The 19,335-nt window shown below is 37.7% G+C and overlaps 1 protein-coding gene across 3 annotated transcripts in view; it reads left to right on the top strand.

The window, feature by feature from the left end:
• The window catches only part of Cpr (Cytochrome P450 reductase), a 63,691-nt gene that overhangs the window by 14,053 nt on the left and 30,303 nt on the right, over positions 1 to 19,335 (top strand). For 2 of the 3 annotated variants that reach the window (XM_019058756.2, XM_019058755.2), the window contains exons 3-4: positions 9,821 to 10,022; positions 17,570 to 17,719. In XM_019058756.2, coding sequence (XP_018914301.2) covers positions 9,821 to 10,022; positions 17,570 to 17,719 — 352 coding nt within the window. The remainder of the gene's footprint in view (positions 1 to 9,820; positions 10,023 to 17,569; positions 17,720 to 19,335) is intronic. The other variant, XM_019058758.2, reaches the window with a different exon arrangement.

Genomic DNA, 19,335 nt, shown 5'->3' with positions numbered 1-19,335 from the left:
GATCTGTGCACTCAAACGACTTGCAAGATCCTCTCGGGCCCTGTTGTCAAAATTAATCTAGAATTTTTCATTATAATGGAGCTCATGAAAATCCACCTTTCCAGTTGTTATTTAATTTATTTTTAATCGATTAATTTCGCACACGAAATTCCTCACCGGCAGAACTTTACCGCCTCTAGGGTCTGCAGAATTTTCAGTCCTATTATTCGTGCCATCCTGCAGAGAGATCAATTTTCCAGGAGCACAGCACGATCCAAAAGTGCAGAAACTACAATTTTTATTGGTATCGTTCAAAATAACAGAGAGAACTAAAGTATTTATAGAAATCAGGAGAGAACTGATTTAAGAGCGGGAACTATTCCGAAAAATCAAAACGATTGCAGGATTGCTTATTTTTATTCATCCTTTATTGCTATATCGTTCAAAATAACAGAGAGAACTAAAGTATTAATGGAGGTCAGGGGAAAACTGATTTAAGTATCCGGAAACTATTCCGAAAAATCAAATCCATTTCTTACCTTTATTCATTTTTATTGCTAATGGTTAAAAATAACAGAGGGAACAAAAGAATGGATCCAAGTCAATGGGAACTTGGTTAATTTAGAGTTAATACGGCATTCCATTAAACATCACTCGTGAATGACCGACTTACTATTACGGAAAGACCTGTAGACAAGGGAATTCCCTGAATTTGGAATCCGGTTCAAAATTACATTTGCGTTCTCTTTTTCTGTGGTTTTTCTGTCGTGTACAAAAACTGCTCTACTAAGAGAAAACCCCGGCAAAATCACCACTTTTCTTGGTAGTTACCATTCACTAGGGATTCTCGATATATTTTTACAGTCGTACTGTACTTATTTTCCGTCTTTCCAGTAATTTCACCAATATTTCCAGATGACCTGTAATTTATTCGTGCTTAGAAAAGAAGAAAATGATATAACAAACAGATAAAAAAAGAAGAAGATAAAAATCGATGAAAAATCACGGCGCACTGAGGGAAACCGTTTGATTATGCAGGAACTGAACTATGGTTTATGCAGAACACCAAAAATGTTCGATGAGTTTCTGTAACTAGTATCTTTGGTTACCTGAACCGGAAAAGTTCGGCGTTCGATATGAACTAATGAACTAAACTTTTTATCTTTTTGCACCGGAAAAAATAAATCAAACTCATCCGACACAAATGCAAAATGGCGGCAAAGCGGTTACACCTTTATAATCAATGCCATAACCTGGAAAATCGGTAATAACTACGGATGTTTTTGTGTCATTTCCTCTCAATGGATTTGCATGCAAAATTTTTATTGCTTCATCTGGAAGTCCTTAAAGAGCTAATTTTTTTTTTGATGTGGGAAATAGTACAAGAATAGATTTAAAAGTGAGAAAATGCACCGCCTAGTGAAGTCATCATTTTAATAATTAATAATAAATTATTAGTCAAAGTAATATATTTAAGTGCTGTTTTATGTACGGCACTTAAATATTACTAACTACATTACTTTATGTACATATTATTCTACCTCTCCTTCTCTATTGCTTATGATTAATATGTATATTATTCTACCTCTCCTTCTCTATTGCTAATAACTATTAAATATCTTCTCTTCATTTATTGAATTATGGTGGCATTTCCCATTTAAACACATATATTTTAGCAGATTAGGTTATTTTGTCATATATTTTCCAATAATTGTTCACTTCATGAACCGAGGGTATCCTCTTGTTCAGTTCACTCAGTGTTTTCCACTGAAACACAAAATTCATCAAATTTCAGACACCTGCAAATTCTCTGTTTGGTCATTTTTTTGTGTGAAATTCAATTTTATTCTGCACGATCTGGCGGTTGTGTGAGTATGAGCGTCGCGGTGCCATGCCGGTGCTTCTAGATTCGACGCCTGCATGACACCTGACACCCGATGCGTCGCGTCGGTCGCCACCACTTGCCCCCCCCCCCTCCTCCCCCACTCGGTAGTTTCTCGATTAGTACTTCATAAACGGAAGTCAGTCAAAGGCCCTGAACCATTCATTCGATCGTTTACTTGCACTTTTACCGCCAGTGGCGTGGCGTGCTCTGCGATATATCGAATGGTTTGCCATTTAAACCAATGAAAAAGGATCGATAGACAGTGTGTTCGTAACGAACACCTTAATACTCGATTCTTTACCACAGCTTCAAATGGGGAAATATCGATAGTCGATTGTTCACGCCACGCCACTGCGCACGCTCCTTTCGTAGAATTGAAATCAAGAGTCGGGAAAAATGTCAGAAGGAGGAGAAGGTGATTTTCCTCAGGACGACAAGTTCCGGAAAAGCTATTTTTTCATTTGGCTATGAATAATCCGAGAAATTTTCCTGTTTGAGGTCAAGAAAGTCGAAGAAAACTAGGCCACCGGAAAAAGTTGGGGAATTTTTGACTCCGGTTGTCTCAGTGGGATTAGGATTAGAGTATAGTGTCTGACGGTGCTAGCGGTTGCGTTAATTTTATTTTTCTGGTTTGTGAGGGGATTTTCACATTTCGGTGTTGAGTATTTTCTTCTCCCTCTTAGGCGACGGAAAGTCAAAAATTTTCAGCTATTATCAGAATCAGGAATTGCTATTACTCTCTGCTCTTTAAAGTGTATTTAGACTGAGGTAATCAGGGATTTTTTCGATGTAGTCGGAAAGTATCAGAAAAAAACCAGAGAAATTTGAAATATCACGAAATTTATGAGCCCGATGTAGAATCTTGAAAATTTTTTTTGGTGGAACCAGCTGAAACCTCACAATTATCTTATTTTTTTCAACGTAGAAGAATCGTTGATTTTTCTCGCTATCGTGAGTCCCTGATACTTCGTGATCAATCCGATAATGTGAATCTCTCTCACCGTTGAACATTAAAAAAATCCTTTTATAATTTTTTTTTTTCTAAATTCGCGCTAAGGTCATCACGCTCTTACTGAGCAAAGCGAGAGCACTCTCAGTCCGGTAGATCGCACGCGAGGTTGATACAACTTATAGCGCCCAACGCCTTGAATACAACTATTCGTGCTTGAGGGTCGTCCGTGAAGTATATACAGTGAATTGAAGGCGCCCCCGGTTTTCTCGCGCGGTGCACTCTTAAAAACGCATGCACAGGAGCTTGTTCGGCTCTGTGTATATAGTTTATATTACCCGAGCTTGTTTAAATGTTTAATAAGCCAAATAGTCTTCAGAGCCAACTTCACTCCAGATCATTCTGAGATTTCTATCAGTATGCATGTATATAGTTTTATGAGACGTTCATTTTTTCTTTTGTGCCTAATATATGTAGTCATCTTTTCCACGTGGCTTTTTTCGTCTCTACTGGAAGGCATATGAAAGGAGGGTTGCTGCATAACCTGCGATAAAACTTGATAATTCAAGAACAAACATTATTGTTTTATCCAGAAGTCAAGCACTTAATTGTTAAGCGAGTCATTTGCGTCTCATCAATTATCTGATGACTTACGGCGAAGGACGGGCCGTGTTTGTTCATTGCACATCCAAGTTCACTTATTGCCGGCAGTAAAAGCAGGCGGAAGCCATTGAGAATCCCCCCACCCTGCTTTCCTGAGGTGGGTTGCCCAGGAAATTCCCTCATTCTAAATTTTTCAGTTATTACTCAAATTAATCGTGGAAAAGCACCATTTGCTGGTACAATAATATGAGGCTAAGGCTAATCTTGCACCCAGAAAACAAAGAATTAGTGGTTATTAGATTGACTAGCCATGTATGAGCCTTGGAAAATCTATAATCGCGAGGACGACGCTAGGTACTATCTACGAGGCCCAGATACAATATACAATATACATGGTTAACATTATACTAGAAATCTGACACTGGTGACCATGATTGCCGGACTGTGTAAAAAATGGATATATTACATTGAGATAAACAGAGGTGTGTGCTGGGTTTTTAGCAAAATCTGGTAATAATGCTGGCCACCAGATTTCTTGGAGAGCACGTCTAGCCAGACATTCTAATAGCCACTACAAGTACCGTTCTTTCAAATTCGCGCTCTCTGTCTTCGGATTATTTGAAAGGGCCATGCAGTACGTACAAATTTTAGTTCAGGTGGAAAATCCCCGAGTTTTGTAGGATCCATCAAATTTCTCCCAGAAAAATAGTGATTAAAGTTCTCAGCCGCTCAAATATCGAATCAGAAGTTTCCATTTGGTAATCTGTTCATCCTCGCAGCAGTCGCAGCCCAAAGTGCACCGGTAATTTTATGAAAAGTAGACGTCATCCTTTGTTTGATTTCCTGTGTGGAAAGTAAATATAATTCAACTGCATCGGCAGAGATAATTTATTGACCCAGTGTACCTTATCAAAATATGCAGAGAGCACATAAGGGAATAATGGCACTTAGTACTCTACTAGATAAGAGTGAACAGTCGCCATCTCAAGATCTCGCTACTTTTTGTCCATACCCTTTTAGTGTATTTTCCGAAGGAAATACACTATTGCATTCTCCCATGATGTCGGACCCAGCCCCGAGACCTTGTGAAGAGCACCGATCACGGGTCGTAGATCACGAAAATATATGCCATTCAAATTCATGTGTATATATATATGTATGTATGTATGTATGTATGAATTCTAATTTCATGGTTATTTTATGTATTATGGTTCATGGCTGTTTGTATGTATGTATGTATATATGTATATATGTATGTATGTATTTCCGCCCTTTTAGGATTTTTCGATTTTTGAGTGGTTATATCTTTCTTACGTTGAAAGATATTTTGACCAATTTTTTTGCATTTTGCAGAGACTCATTAGGACTACTATTCTGCGAAAAAAAATTGAAATTTGAGGCAATAGATTTTGAGGGGTGGGGCTCGAAAGTGGGGGGAGGTCAAATCTTGTCCACTCGATAACTCGAGCGAAAATGAATATTTTGAGCTGAAATTTTTACGGGTGGTAGTTCTCCCCTAGGACTGGTTTTTTTTTCTTCAGTTTTTTTCATTTTGATCTATTTATTAGTTTTTACGTTTCTCGATTTTACTGATTAGCCCTTTGAATCAGAATATCATTATTCTTTGCGGTAGCTTTCAGCAATCGTCCGCGTATCTCAGAGTTGAAAGTGCGAGACGATCTGTTTAGTTTTGAGGGTATCAGTTCGAAAAGTTGATAACAGTTTTCGTCAACATTAGTGGAATGCATAATCATTTTCGTCACTTTACAAACTTACCAACTTACAAAGTATCTTTATTCCTCTCTGAATCAGGTGTGATAGGAAGTTCTGCATTTTAATTTAATCTAGAAGCACTCGTAGTTTCAAGAAAAGAAGAAAGCTCGCAAATATTGTGCTCTTCTTTACCGTACTTATTTATGAAATCACTCGAAAAAGTGAAATATTCTCATCTTCGGATGGACCTATCTGCTAGGCAAAAATTGAGCATCACAGTACAAGTTCTTCAACAAAATGTTACGGAAGATATGGTGGACGCATTGAAAATTACCAAATAAAACTCCTAGGTGCGAGGAATCAATGTTTGTTGTCAATGTAATTAATAAAACAACCCTAATCAAATACCTAAGTAATTTCCCTGTCCTCTGCAATGAAAAAACGAAATTCGAAAATTCGTCTGGCGGTATGCCGTAACGCAGCAGTCTTCTGCTAGATAGTTTGTTTACTTATATGAAGACTACCTCTTTTCGCGTCGGAACATTATTTTTAGTCCCCGCGGTTGAAGGATTTTTTGCGATCACGTGCTGAAAGCGAAAATGAAAATCCAGTTTTTGCCTTCGATTCCTCATGACAAAGGCCGATTATTCAACGAATTGCGCATTTCATTAAGACCGATCACGTGCTGTAATTGATTCTGTACTTTCCCTTTTTAGTGAATGCGTGGACCTATTTGAACCATTTTCCCAGCCGTCCAAAACCACTAAGTAGTTCTTCTAAATTCACCACCTTGAATTCGTTATTTTTCCGGTTTTGGAGAAATTGAACTATTATTAAATTCAGCGGAAATGTTAGGTTTATCTTTCATGTAAAAATGGAAATATACCTCTTTCGAGCAGCTGTGCGGAGTTTTTCGTTGCAGTAAACATTCCTCATCCCCCTTCTCTCTCTCGTGATCTATCAATTGAAGGAATCCATTTGAACTCGCTCCAATGAAAATTATTTCTATCACATTCTTGTAAACGGATGATCTAAAAGTTCGTTAATAAAAGCTTTAAATTTAAATCCAAAATGAACCGGAGTGCATGTAACGCCCCCCTGTGGTGCCCTCCGTGTCTTTCCTCCAGTGGTTCTACTACGGAACGCCGTACTATACGGACATGGTAAGGAAACCCGCCGTCAAAGAATTTGAGTTTGGCAAAGTTTCTCTGAATGAAATATTCACTCTTGAGAAAAGTTAAGGATATTTCTCACCGAAAGCATGCACGTCATTAGATTACTCATTAGATCCAATTATTAAAAACACAATTCTCCAGAAAAACTCAAAAGAAAATATTTGCAATTTCTCCGGCATCAAATTCATATTTTATCCCTGGAAATTTTGCAACGTCTTAATGTTCATGCGACGATGTTGTTCTCTCTTATTTTGTAGTATACCTTTGGGGCGTAGGTATATGCATTTGACTCCCCACACTCAGACTCCTCTTAATCGAAAAAAACGTAGAGTGAAACGGACTCTGGGGAAGACATTAAATTCAGCTCCATCTTATTAATGTCATAAATGATCCTGTATATCCTATAGTGAGCTCAGTGTCTCTCCGGATAATTTTAAGTACCTTATTTCCTCTCTTTTTATTTTAAGCCTCGAAGGAAATCTCTTCTCTCGAACGGAGGAAAAGTTATGTAATTTTTTTCCACGGATAATGACCGGGAAACCTCGATTTTTACCGGATCTACTATACCCGCGCTACTTAATACTCGTTAAAAAGTTACCGACCTCTTTACTTCTTCCGAAACCAGTTTTTCCTCCTTGCGCGGGCCGAACGCCCATGATCGTGATATCAATGTAGGTACGGTTCATCGCGGCATGGAAAGCGAAGTACTTGAAATTTTTTTCGTACCCGCTCTTTGAAAATCCAGCACGCATCATCAATAGTTGAACCGGACGTCGTATAAAATGGGCAAATTTACCAAAATTACCAGCGGGTCGATTATTGAGCTTTATAGACAAAGAAGACATAAGGAGTATAGAGCGAGCCTATTGGTTGAAATGGGTGGTTCTCATAGACTAAATGGGTAAATGATGGACTAACTATGAGGTTCCTCGTGGGTTGCCGTTACTTAGTCTATTACCTACGTCCTCTGTCCATGGCAACCAGCCGCTTCCACCAATAGGATCCCTCCATATCCTTTTTGTCTTCTTTGTCTATTGCTTTGTCCATCAATTTCAAAAATCAGCCCGCTGATGTGGAAGCTCGTCTTCACTATGCGTTTTCGTGTTGGGGGCGGGCTGATTATTAAAATCGATGGACAAAGCAATAGACAAAAGAGTCCAAGAAAAAATGGACCTATCCTGTTTGTGGAAGCGGGTGGTTGGGATGGACACAGGAGGTAAGTTGTAAAGACAAACTATAACGGCAACCCATAGATAGTCCATCATTTTCTCCCTTACAATTAATTAGTATATAACAACCACCTGTTCCAAATAGTATAGCTCCATTTTCCGTTTGTCTTCTACGTCTATAGCTTTTGTTTATTAATTTCAATAATCAGCTCGATGCTGTCTTTAAGAAATACAGTTAACTACGTAATTCTCACTGGAAAAAAAAACACATTGGATCTAGAGTCCAGACTCTTAAAAACATCGACAAGAAAAAGTACTCTTAATTTAATCAGAATCTATAGCTTAAATCAAGAACCAAGCCTCTTAATTTAAGCGGATTTCGTTTTGATTCAAGCAAAAATCCGATTGAATCAAGAGTATTTTTTCTTGTCAATGTTTTCAAGAGTCTGGACTCTAGATCCAATGTGGTTTTATTTTCCAGTGCTTCAAATGAAATCTCCCGAAAATCATCGAAAATTTAACCGAAACTTCTCTCCCTCCTCCATCCTCAAATCATATCATGCAGTCGGAGTGCACACTTCCTTGTTTACTAGACGCAGAAACGGAATGCCGTGTCAGGTTCAGAAAATTGACGCAATAACAATGTAATATTTTACAAGGATCTGATTGTGCATTTTCGGTCAAAAATTTTGCTGATTTTTGCGTGTAGTCAGATGAAGAATCCTTAAAATTTTTAGTTATAGATGTCGCGGGCAATTCGCAATCGCCGGCAATTTACAAGCTGGTGGTGGATAAATATAGGAAATCATAAAATTCAAAAATAAAAGAACGAGATTAGGTGCTGATTATGTTGCCTGTAATGTGAATAGACACTTTTACATCCTGAAAAACATGGCAGGAATATGCACACTTAGAAGAGCGTGTAGTGAACTCTGTGACATTAGTTGGATTGAGATCGGACAGGCAACTAAACTAACATCGTGACAAAACGTAGAGTATCACAAAAAATGAAGGCGCTTCAAGCCGAGCTCATACTTTTGAAGACCATAACCCTCAAAAATTGCATTATGCCGATGCGCGTCATTGCGATTTATTGAAACAACGTGTGAACCGCTTGCAAATTGCCGGCGATTGCTAATTTCCTGCGACATAGACACCCAACAGTTTCTAATCGAAAATTACAATTTTGAGTGGAAATTTGGCAACGTTACGATTTAGTTATGGCCTTTCGTTCGGTAAACGACAATTTTAGATGCGTTCAACCTGATTTTCGGTGTGCTATTTCACATGGCGAAGACCTATGGTTGTATCTTTTCTGTGCATCAGTCTCATTAATCCGCAACTAGTTGTTCGAGCGAACTTATTAATTTTAATATTTTGAGAAGAAAATAACCAAACTGATGAACAAATGAGATTATAGACTCCTAACACTTGCTATCAGGTCTGTTGGTTGCGGCAATTAATTTTGAGGAAGTCAGTATTAATTACTGATTCCTCGCAATCAATTGCCCGAAAACTCCGGCGGATCAAAACCAGTTCTTTAGAGGCCGCGCACTAACTGCACTGTTGAGTTTTCGCACGTAAGCGTGTTAAACTTCTTGAGAAGATTGACGGAAATTTTTCCAAACAAATAAAGTTTTTTTTTTTTTTTTTTTTTTTTTTTTTTAACTCTGATGTGTGTAAATTTTGACATCGATAACAAATTTAATTTTCTTTGATTCCAAAAAAAGGTCACTCAAGTTAAACAAATTACTAAGTTTCACGCCTTGAGTTTCATGATTAATGATGTCACAAGCGTTTGAAGTGAATCCTTCATAAGACTGGCAATAGCATCGAAAAACTTCAGCAGCGGTTTCCTCGAATTCCTCGTTTTTCGTCCCTGAACTTTAAATAATTTCTGTGAAAGGGTCAGTTTATGGAATGTTTAGTGCTCTTTAAACCAAATGATGCAGAATTAACCCTCATCAGCCGTTAGGATAGCTGTATCTAATTAGCTTGTTGCCCCAACTTTGGAACATTTTTTCCGTCGCAAATTTTTTTTCAAAAATATCTTCAATTTTGTACATTTTTATTATTTATTATTTTTAACGAAACAACGTTCTTTCAAAATGTTATTCTATGCCGTTTTTTTCTTTTTTTTTTAATGAAACAACGTTCTTTCACGATGTTTTTTAAAACTTTTTTCTCTTTTCCTTCTTTTTTTAAAATAAAACAACATTCTTTCACAATGTTTTTTTCATACATTTTTTTTCTTTTTCCTCTTTCTTTCTAATGAAACAGCGTTCTTCCATGATATTTTTCAGTGTATGTCTTGTTTTCTTACATACCTATGTTTTGTTTGTTTCAGACCCACCACACTGAACACAACGACGACGAGCGAAGACAACTCGTTCATCAAGAAACTCAAAAGCTCCGGGCGGAGTCTGGTCGTGTTCTACGGTAGCCAGACGGGTACCGGGGAGGAGTTCGCCGGGCGGATAGCCAAAGAAGGGCGCAACTATGGTATGAAAGGCATGGTCGCCGATCCCGAAGAGTACGAAATGGTAAGGGTAAGTTAAGTATTGCATGACGCTTCCACCCTCTCCCCTCCGCAGCATCCCCATCCAGGATTACAAATTGTTCAAGACCTCCGCATTTTTTCCGACGCGCTCGATTTTCGCCAAAAGGCGTACACAGCGCAATTATCCAAATTTTGATAAATTGGAAAATTTTTGGATCCGTGCAAAGTCGTGCGATTCCATCAGGGTACAAATCGTTCAAGGCCTCCGCATTTTTTCCAACGCGCTCGATTTTTGCCAAAAGGCGTACACAGCGCAATCATCAAAATTTTGATAAATTGGAAAATTTTTGGATCCGTGCAAAGTCGTACGATTCCATCCGAGTTGAAATTGTGAAAATCTTCTAACAAAAAGAAAGAACAAAAACTCTCACCCTCCAAAATTGTTCGGGCAATCAGGGTGTCTACAAGTCCGGAATTTCCGGAAAGTCCAGAAAAAGAACCGATTTTTTAAGGGCGGTCCGGAAGTACCGAAAAAGTGCGAAAATTCTGCAAGAAGGCCCGGAATTTCTCGTCACTTTTGACGTGATTTGAACGAGAAATTCAAATTTTTGAAATTTGTCGGATTTCGTCAATCGGAGATACTGTAAAAGTACTGAATTTTTCTATTTAAGAGGTACTGAGTTTCTTGGGAATGTACTGAAAAAGTACTGTGAAAGTACTGATTTTTGGCTAGCCTGTTTTAGTAGACACCCTGGCAACACTACAATTTGGTCGTGGTCGCGCGCTTTAGAACAATTTGCACCACTGTCTCATTTCTCTCTTCTTCTATTGCGTAAGCGAAGTATTTTGTGGACTCACTCCCTGTGCTGGCACAACTCTAACATAAGCAGATAATTGTAAAAATAGAAATTAAAATGATAAAGTAAGGGAAATACCTATTGCACGCAGGGTGTCTAGAACGGAGAAACCCGTCAGGAAATTCGCTTACGTCAGTAAAAACGAACATCTACTGTGATGAACGTGACTCATTCCGTGTTTCGCGACTTTCATCGTAGCTAATTGAGATCGTGTATTGTGTATTGAATACTCCTCACTCTATAGAATAACGCACCGAAAAACGTGGTCTAAAAAAGTTTGATTTGATATTATAACAATTATCTCACATTATAGGAAATTTTTGTCGGGCTTAAAAAAGTCCTCTTGATTCAAAGGAAAATTTATTTTACATTGAATAATAGAATACTTTAAAAATTTTACTCTCAGCATATTACTCAGAGGTTGTTAGAGAAAAAGACTTCTTTCTTTAAATCAAACATTAATTGTTATCTCATCAACAAGAGAAGTCTTTTAAACCTCTTTTCCAATGCAGACAGTCTGAAAACTGAGGTTAATGTGAAGAATGAATAAAAATGGCTCACGCAGAGTGTCCGGTACGAGTAAAAACCGAGAAATCTTTGAAATTTCGGAATGTATGCTTTTTGCAGCAAAAAATCTGGGAAATCGAACGTCAGTCAATTGTCTAAAATCCGTTCTAAGCGGGTTGCATCGTAGCCCCCTTAATTAGACGCTCCAGCGGTCGAGTTGATGTATCAAACAATGTATCGATGTACGATGTATCTAACACGCTAATCGTGACGTCATAATTCGCGTCACGTACCGCGACGCGGTACTATTGCTTGTGCAATAATCAGAATCACTCAAGTGCAGACAATTGCGTCTTCTACTTAAGTATTTCAACTGCATGTATACTTCCATCAAAAATGTCAAGAAATTCAAGAATGGATTTGTTCCATAGACACCGCGACACTTCTCACGAACAAAATTCATTTTGTAAGTGTTCACGGAAAGAATGGAATTAAAAGATAAAAAAAAGGATGTAGAAGACATTATATGAATTGTTTTTTTCCGAATGAAATTTTACAGCGTGTAGGAATCGCTTTTACTGTGTTAATCACTTAAGACATCAAAGAAGTTGAAAGAGGAGGTTTGAACATTGGATTACAATTAGTTTGTACGAATGCACGGCGAAAAATATAATTATTTATCAAACTTTATTTTCCGGTCGAGATTTTGACGTAGACCAAAATATAATCATGCAGTAAAGTTAAACAGTTCTTTTTAGTCAATTCCACGCGTGAGGACTAGACGATCCAACTATATTTATGACCGGCTTTGTGGAAAAAGACCCTATCTTCCGAAAGAAAGTTTGAAAATTTCGATGAATTTTCGCCCGTAGAGCCTCAAAATTGAAGGGGATGTGAGAGCTGAAGTTCCAAATCAAAAATTTTCGGGTTGTAGCAAAACGTGGTTTAAGCTTTTGAAAAAAGCTACGAAAAATTTCCTCTGAAAAGAAAGGGTCCCTCCTGACAGATCCGATTACATTTTACATTTGCACCAAAACCAGCAAAGAGTATCGCAAAATCGTTCATGCTTTATTTCTGGGTGGTGGTGCTGGCTGATTTTTCCGTGCAGAATTGGCTCCCACGTTTCGTGCTCTGTTCCCAAAAATGTCTCCGCATTCTGATCCGTTGAAAACGTTTTGTTTGATACATTACATAATGCCGTAGTTCCCCATCCCGAACCTGTTCTCCCAACGTGAATATCGCATATTCCAGTTCCCTTCTGATCTGAAGTGACTGGGAGAACGGCCTCTCATCAGAATGACGCATGTTATGCAGAGCGACGAAATTACAATTTATTTACGTCAAACAACGAATGATGAGCTTTCATTCGACTGTTGTTCGTCCAGGTTGAATCTGTTAGAATTCTCGAATCTAAAATCGATAAATTAGAGGTACTTATTTGTCGGAAAACGATTTGGAAACCATTTTATGGAAATCGGATGTATTTTTGATCGATGTGTCAAATATTAATCCACGGAATGAAAAAGAGGATCACGGAGTGCGGAAGTGTAGACCTTTCTATAAGTCAATTTTTGATCAATCGTCTCTTGGTATGATTTTGGCATCTAGTATGCACTGGAAAAAAAAAGAAAAAAAACACATTGGATCTAGAGTCCAGACTCTTAAAAACATCGGCAAGAAAAAATACTCATGATTCAATCAGATTTAAGCTTAAATCAAGAACCAAGCCTCTTAATTTGAGCGGATTTCCTTTTGATTTGAGCTTGGATCTGATTGAATCAAGAGTTCTTTTTCTTGTCAATGTTTACAAGAGTCTTAACTCTAGATCCAATGTGTTTTTTTTTACCAGTGTGTCTAAAAAATCATGTCGGCCAGAGGTTCCTAAAATTTCTTGACCTATATTTAAAAAGTCCTTCCGTAAAAAAAAAAAAAAAAAAAAAAAAAAAAAAAAAAAAAAGATAATAAATATAATAATGAAACAGCAGGTGGAGTTTATACTGCTGGTATTCTTTGAAACCATGGCCTCTGTGGCTCATTATTCTTATTAATATCATATTCCATCAAGAAAATTATTGTCTAACCGGTTAGGATATCTACTCTAGTGAGTTAAGTAACCGCTAAATTCTTAAGAAGACCGAATATCATCGCGTCTCGACTTAAAAGGATATGCCATGAGCTCTCGCCTCAGCTTTGCGTCTAGTAATTTCAGAACAGGAACGGTTTCATTTTCCAAGAACTTCATCCGGATTTTGCAAAGTGTTCGAAGCTTTTATTTGGACATTTATTCTTGCGGATTTTCTCGAATCCTTGTCCGGGTTTTAGGTCAACAATCTAATCTAAGTCTTGATAGCATTGTTGCCAGATAGTGTAGGCTGAAAAATCAGCTTTTCCCCCCAATTTAAACCCTTATTAAATGTCCACATTTTACTGCCCAACCTGGCAACCTTGCTCGATCGATTTCCCAATTTTTCGACTTAATTTTAGTTTAGATGGCACTCATTTCTCATGAGATGGAACGTTCCTCATCTATGCAGAGTAGGAAATTTGGATATAAGTAAAGGAAAATATATTTATCCATAAATGTCTGGAAAAACGGAGAATTGTCAAACATTTTCATGAAAAATAAGTGCATCATTTTATTGGTCCAACAATCTTGATCTTAAAATTTTCCATTGGTGTAGGATCTCAGGAAAAATCATACTGAATGAAAACTCTTTCTACTATTCTTGCTTCGAACGCAGTGGAGTAACTTGGAGGGGTCTGGATCACTCTCCTTCCACTATTTGAAAAGTCTCCCCTAATAACGTCATTTTACGTGATTTTTTGGAATTTTTCATCGTCGGATTCCCCTTTCCCGTGTTAAGAATTTTGTGACCGTGGACCGCGCACCATGAAGAATTTCTCGGTACGCGAATTATGTTTGAATGTAAACGCGAGAATAGAAAAGTCACAGAACAGCATCCATAAAAACTCAGAAAAAAGGAATTTGAAATAAATTTATCGAATAAATTACCCCTTTTTAATACTCGTCAGTAAATATTTGACCAATAAGCAGAGTCTCGTCCTCTGAATCAAGGGAAGTCTGGAATAGTCAAAAAAATTGTCCCCACAAATGTTAGAGCACCCTGAATTTAAGTCTTCTTTCCAATGCTTTGTCTCCCGGTTGTCAATGGTAAATACCTGATGAGTTCAAATACCTCCCTCTACGAATAAAAATAGTTCTAAATTCCACACCTGTATTTCACATTTTTACGTGTATCTTTATTCTATAATTACATTTTGTACCTCATCTTATTCAACGAGTTTAATATTGAGACGAAGAATCCGTAATCTTAAGTGTTATGGTCTCTTTAAAGTCCATATGAAGACCCCCATTTCAGTAGCGATTCAAGCATCAGTTTCCTCCCACTTATCGAAAACGCACTCTCAATAATGAAAGAAATTCAGTTTTTACCGGTTGGTATCAAAGAAAATTCCCATCACGTTTTGCAACTATGGTCGTCATCAACCCGTTTGACGTATTAAATAATAATTAGCAAAATTCCTCTCAACCTCAGCTTTTCTTCTATCAACAAACAAAGCTCGCTAATCACTTCTACAAGATCTTCTTCGTGACGTAAAATTCCTAGATCCCTGCTCTCTTAGACAGTTTTGGCTATTATGTTGGTCAATAAAGGCATATTGTAACTTGGCAAATGTTTTTTTCTCCATTTCGATAACCAAAGTGCAAAACCACGTATCTTCACTGCGATGTTTTAAATTACCGCCCTTATTTAATTTTTTCTAAGAGAAACGAGCCAACTTCATGACTTGAAAGTACAGAATGTTCTGCTTACAAAGAGGAAAAAACAATGCAGTTTTCAAGAAATTATACGTTGACTAGTTTTCCGAAGAAAAAATTAAGTTTGACAGGAAGTCTGCGACGTTGCAATTCTGGACGGTTCCCGGGGCTTTATCGGGGATAAATGAATTATTTGAAAATACTGACCACTTGAAAACATGTTCGCTGTCAGCATATGACCACCGGTACGAGGAAAGTCCTTTTTCCCCGTTCTCGCGAAAGCTTCACCAATTTCCCGCCATCTCCGCAAGCGGCGCAGCGATGCCCTCCAAATAATTTCGACGTCACGATCTCTGCGATGATCCGTCTGCAGAAGTGAAGATTTTTAATTAAGTATCGATCAAAAAAACCTCAGAGACTCCCCCCGGTAACGTTGCATGGTGGCAACGATCATGGTGTCAACAAACCAAAAATCTGATCATGGAGTCAACGATTGTTGACGTCGTGATCAGGCAGTAAAACGCAAAAATGGGCCCTGAGCATGGTGTCAACGATCACGGTGTCAACAAACAGAAAAATATCTTCCTTGTGAGTAAAATTAAAAAATTAAGTGTACAGGAGAGGTCTGGGTCACGTATAGTTGGATTAGGTTAGTTTAGGTCAGGTAAGGTTAGGTTAGGTTAAGTTAGGTTAGGTTAGGTTAGGTTAGAGTGAATAACACAAGAAAAACAAGAGTTTAGGCTAGGTTAGGTTAGGTTAGGTTAGGTTAGAGTGAATAACACAAGAAAAACAAGACTTGAGATTTAAAAGGTGTTATTGAGGCAAGTTCTAAGTTTCGTTGACGTCGTGATCGTTGACACCGTGATCATTTTTCATGAGGGTCAGAATTTTTTATTTTTGGATGATCATGGTGTCAACAAAAACTTAGAAAAACTGTTTGTTGACACCATGATCGTTGACACCATGCTACGTAATCACTCCCCCCCAGTGATTCACGTGAAATCCGGTACTTAGCGTTTTTGCCGCAATTATCGTGCCAATGCTTTGCAGCTCATCATGATTTACTTTTTTGCCTCGCGGAACATAGAGCTGGGGTTTCCTCCTCATTCGCAGTGGCGTGCTTTGCTATATATCGGATGATCTATCATTTAAACCTGTGGAAAAGGATCGATATAGACAAGGTGTTGACAACCAGCATCGTAATAATCGATTCTTTACCATAGCTTCAAATGGGGAAGTATCGATAATCGACCATTCATGCTTCGCCGCTGCTCATTTGGTATTTTTCGTTCAATTCAGAACTTTTTGATCGGATCTTATGAATGAACTGTGTCCATGATGAAATGCTTACGGTTGGAATCAGAACTTGTTGATCGGATCTTATGAATGAACTGTGTCCATGATGAAATGCTTACAGTTGGGAGATGCTTCGAATCAGAACATATTCAAATTTTACGCTGAAATACTTCCGAAAAAAGAAGAAACAAAAATATACAGTAAAAAACCTGCAACGCGAAAGTGAGGAGTCAATACTCTCGATTGATGCACCTTTTTCCGAATGAACGAAATAAAACTGATTTTAAAAAAATCATAAAAAAGAAAAAAAATGACAGTAAGTACGTATGATTTTATTTGGCGCCCGAATAACTTCAAGCTGACAGGCACCGGGTGTAAAATTAGAATAAAAAAATTAATTTAAAGAAGAAAAAAACGAACTGAAAAAAGAAGGTACAAATACAATTGAAGCGCCAGTCATCGCGTTAACTCGGTCAAATATTTACATGAGAGGGGAAATCACATTTGAAGGTCGAACAGTAAGACAATTAACATATGTATCCTGAAACCTACGCACAAATCATCACCTTTACTTTCAACTAAACAATGCAATTTTCCTCTCTCTTTCGTGCAACGTATCATGCAACGTACTTTTTGTATACATTTGCCGTAAGCCTGACTCTATCAACACAGCGTTTCTTGGTCTATCTCTTTTTCTCACCCCACCCTCGTTTTTCTCTTTTCCTCCTTCTTATTCTCAACATTGAACTTGAAAAGTTTCTGAAAAAAACATAGACTCTTTATTTTTTGCATGCAAATCGTAATGGAGACGCAATATAAAATTTGCAAATTAAGTGCACTATACATTGATGCATGTATGCATGAAAAAGTAATGGTAGTAAGTAATAGTAGTATATTGTTTGCGTTTGTTTAGCATGTTTATATGGAGCCGCCAGTGAATGAAGGATAAGTAACGTTCTTGGAAATAATTTGATGGATTTAAACAATATGGCCATAGGTACACAAGGGTTGTAAGTAAAGACTTTTTTGCGACTGGCAGCCTTCTTGCGCTTTTTTCGAAATCTTCGTAATGTTACCTATCCTTTACATTCACCGGAAGTTCCATATTTCAGTTATTCTCTCCTCACGTTTGGTTAATTTCATGATATTTTGCAGGAAGAGCTAGTCAATTTGAAAGAAATACCCAACTCCTTGGCCGTTTTTTGCCTCGCCACCTATGGTGAAGGCGACCCCACCGATAACGCCATGGACTTCTATGAATGGCTTCAAAACGGAGATGCCAATCTCGCCGGACTGAATTATGCTGTAAGTTTTTAACTTTATCTTTGCGCTTTTTCCGCCTTTTTTTATCCTCTGTATCATGCACAGAGAGAAATTCCAAAACGAAAGTTTGCTTAATACGGGAAGTAAAACACAAAGTAACTCAAAAGCCTCTGGTTGACAGTTTCAAGGGATAATGCCAGGTAGGTTTTTTGAAAAGTATTAATAAAAAAAAAAAGTTGTGAATACCAACGTCGCAATCGGAGGAAGGAATTTTTGCAGTCGCTCCATTGTTTTTTGCGCTAAAATTACCGCAAACTGTGCCAAAATCAACTCAAAATTTGTGTTTATGTGTGTTTCACTTCCTATATTAACCACGAGAACACACATATTTTTATCGGTGCGCGCGCTTGTATCGCGACTCTGTTTTTAATTTTTTAGAGGTTTGCGCGGTTTTTCGGGGTCTCGAAACATTAATTTATGCGAGCACTCATTTCTTAAGGTGTCCCGTAATCTCGTAAAGTCCCCGTATAATTTTTCGGAATTTATTCGGAAAGACTCGACGACAAATCTTGGCAAAAACTAAAATATCCTCAAAAAGCTTTTAATTGTAGTAGAACGGCTCTCCAGATTTTGGGGATGAATTCTAAGATTTGAATATGCAGATTTTAGGTCAGTGTTTCGCCTTTTAGACGATTGGAACACGTCGATTAATTTAAATACTCGAAGACACTTCATGAAGACATATGGAAAGATCCCAAATCCCATAACGTCACTTATCATACGTCACTCTATATCGTCATGCAAACTTAAAATGTGCAATAGTTTTAAATAGCTATGAAACGACTGCTCAAGTGCGATTTTTGCCTGTCAAAACCTGAGAGGATTTCCTGTTTTACAGTACTTACCAAGTATGTCATATCTATAACAAATTTATTATCAAGTTTTATATCTTGATACTTGACGCACTGCGGAATGTTTGAATGCCGTGTTTATTTATAAAAATGTTTTTACATTTTAAAGTTGTCTTTATATGACGTTGGTGACGAACCACAGCCGCGAAATTTGTAGATTCAACTCAAGCAGCCTCACTACTCATAGTTTCCGACGATTATACTCCCTTTTGTATCATCAACAAGGCTCGCTCCTTTCAACAAAGTTAGTAACTAAAAATGTCATCACAAATATTCGATTACAAAAATCTGTGAAAAGAATTTGGCACATGTTCGCTCTGAGAAATTTCCCGTGTCAATCTCCAAAGAAGAAAAGGAGAAACCATCAAACCAACGAAAATTTTCTATCTGACTAATGCACTCTTTGCCCAGAGCGGCAGTGTAATGCGGACTTACCAAATGGGTCCGGTTACCGTCAGTCTAAATTCCACATCTGAATAATCCTTCGTAAATGCGTCGGAACATGATTCACAGACATTAGCAGATTTTTCCATTCACCTAAGTAGAGCTTGCTACCAACATCCGACATTTAAGGCATAACCTTGCGAGATTACTGCAAAACCGTGTCGATATTGAGCATACCAACTTCAAAATCTCCAATTTTTAATAAATATTCCCAAATTTCAAAGAGGCAAAACCACATGCCTCTTAGTTCTCTGTTTAAAAAAATGAAACATGCTAGGAGATTACTCGACTTGAAAGATGGTC

Source organism: Bemisia tabaci, chromosome 5, assembly GCF_918797505.1.
Source record: "Bemisia tabaci chromosome 5, PGI_BMITA_v3".
Lineage (NCBI taxonomy): Eukaryota > Metazoa > Arthropoda > Insecta > Hemiptera > Aleyrodidae > Bemisia > Bemisia tabaci.
The sequence above is the reverse complement of the archived record's forward strand: the minus strand, read 5'-3'. Positions and strand labels throughout refer to the sequence as shown.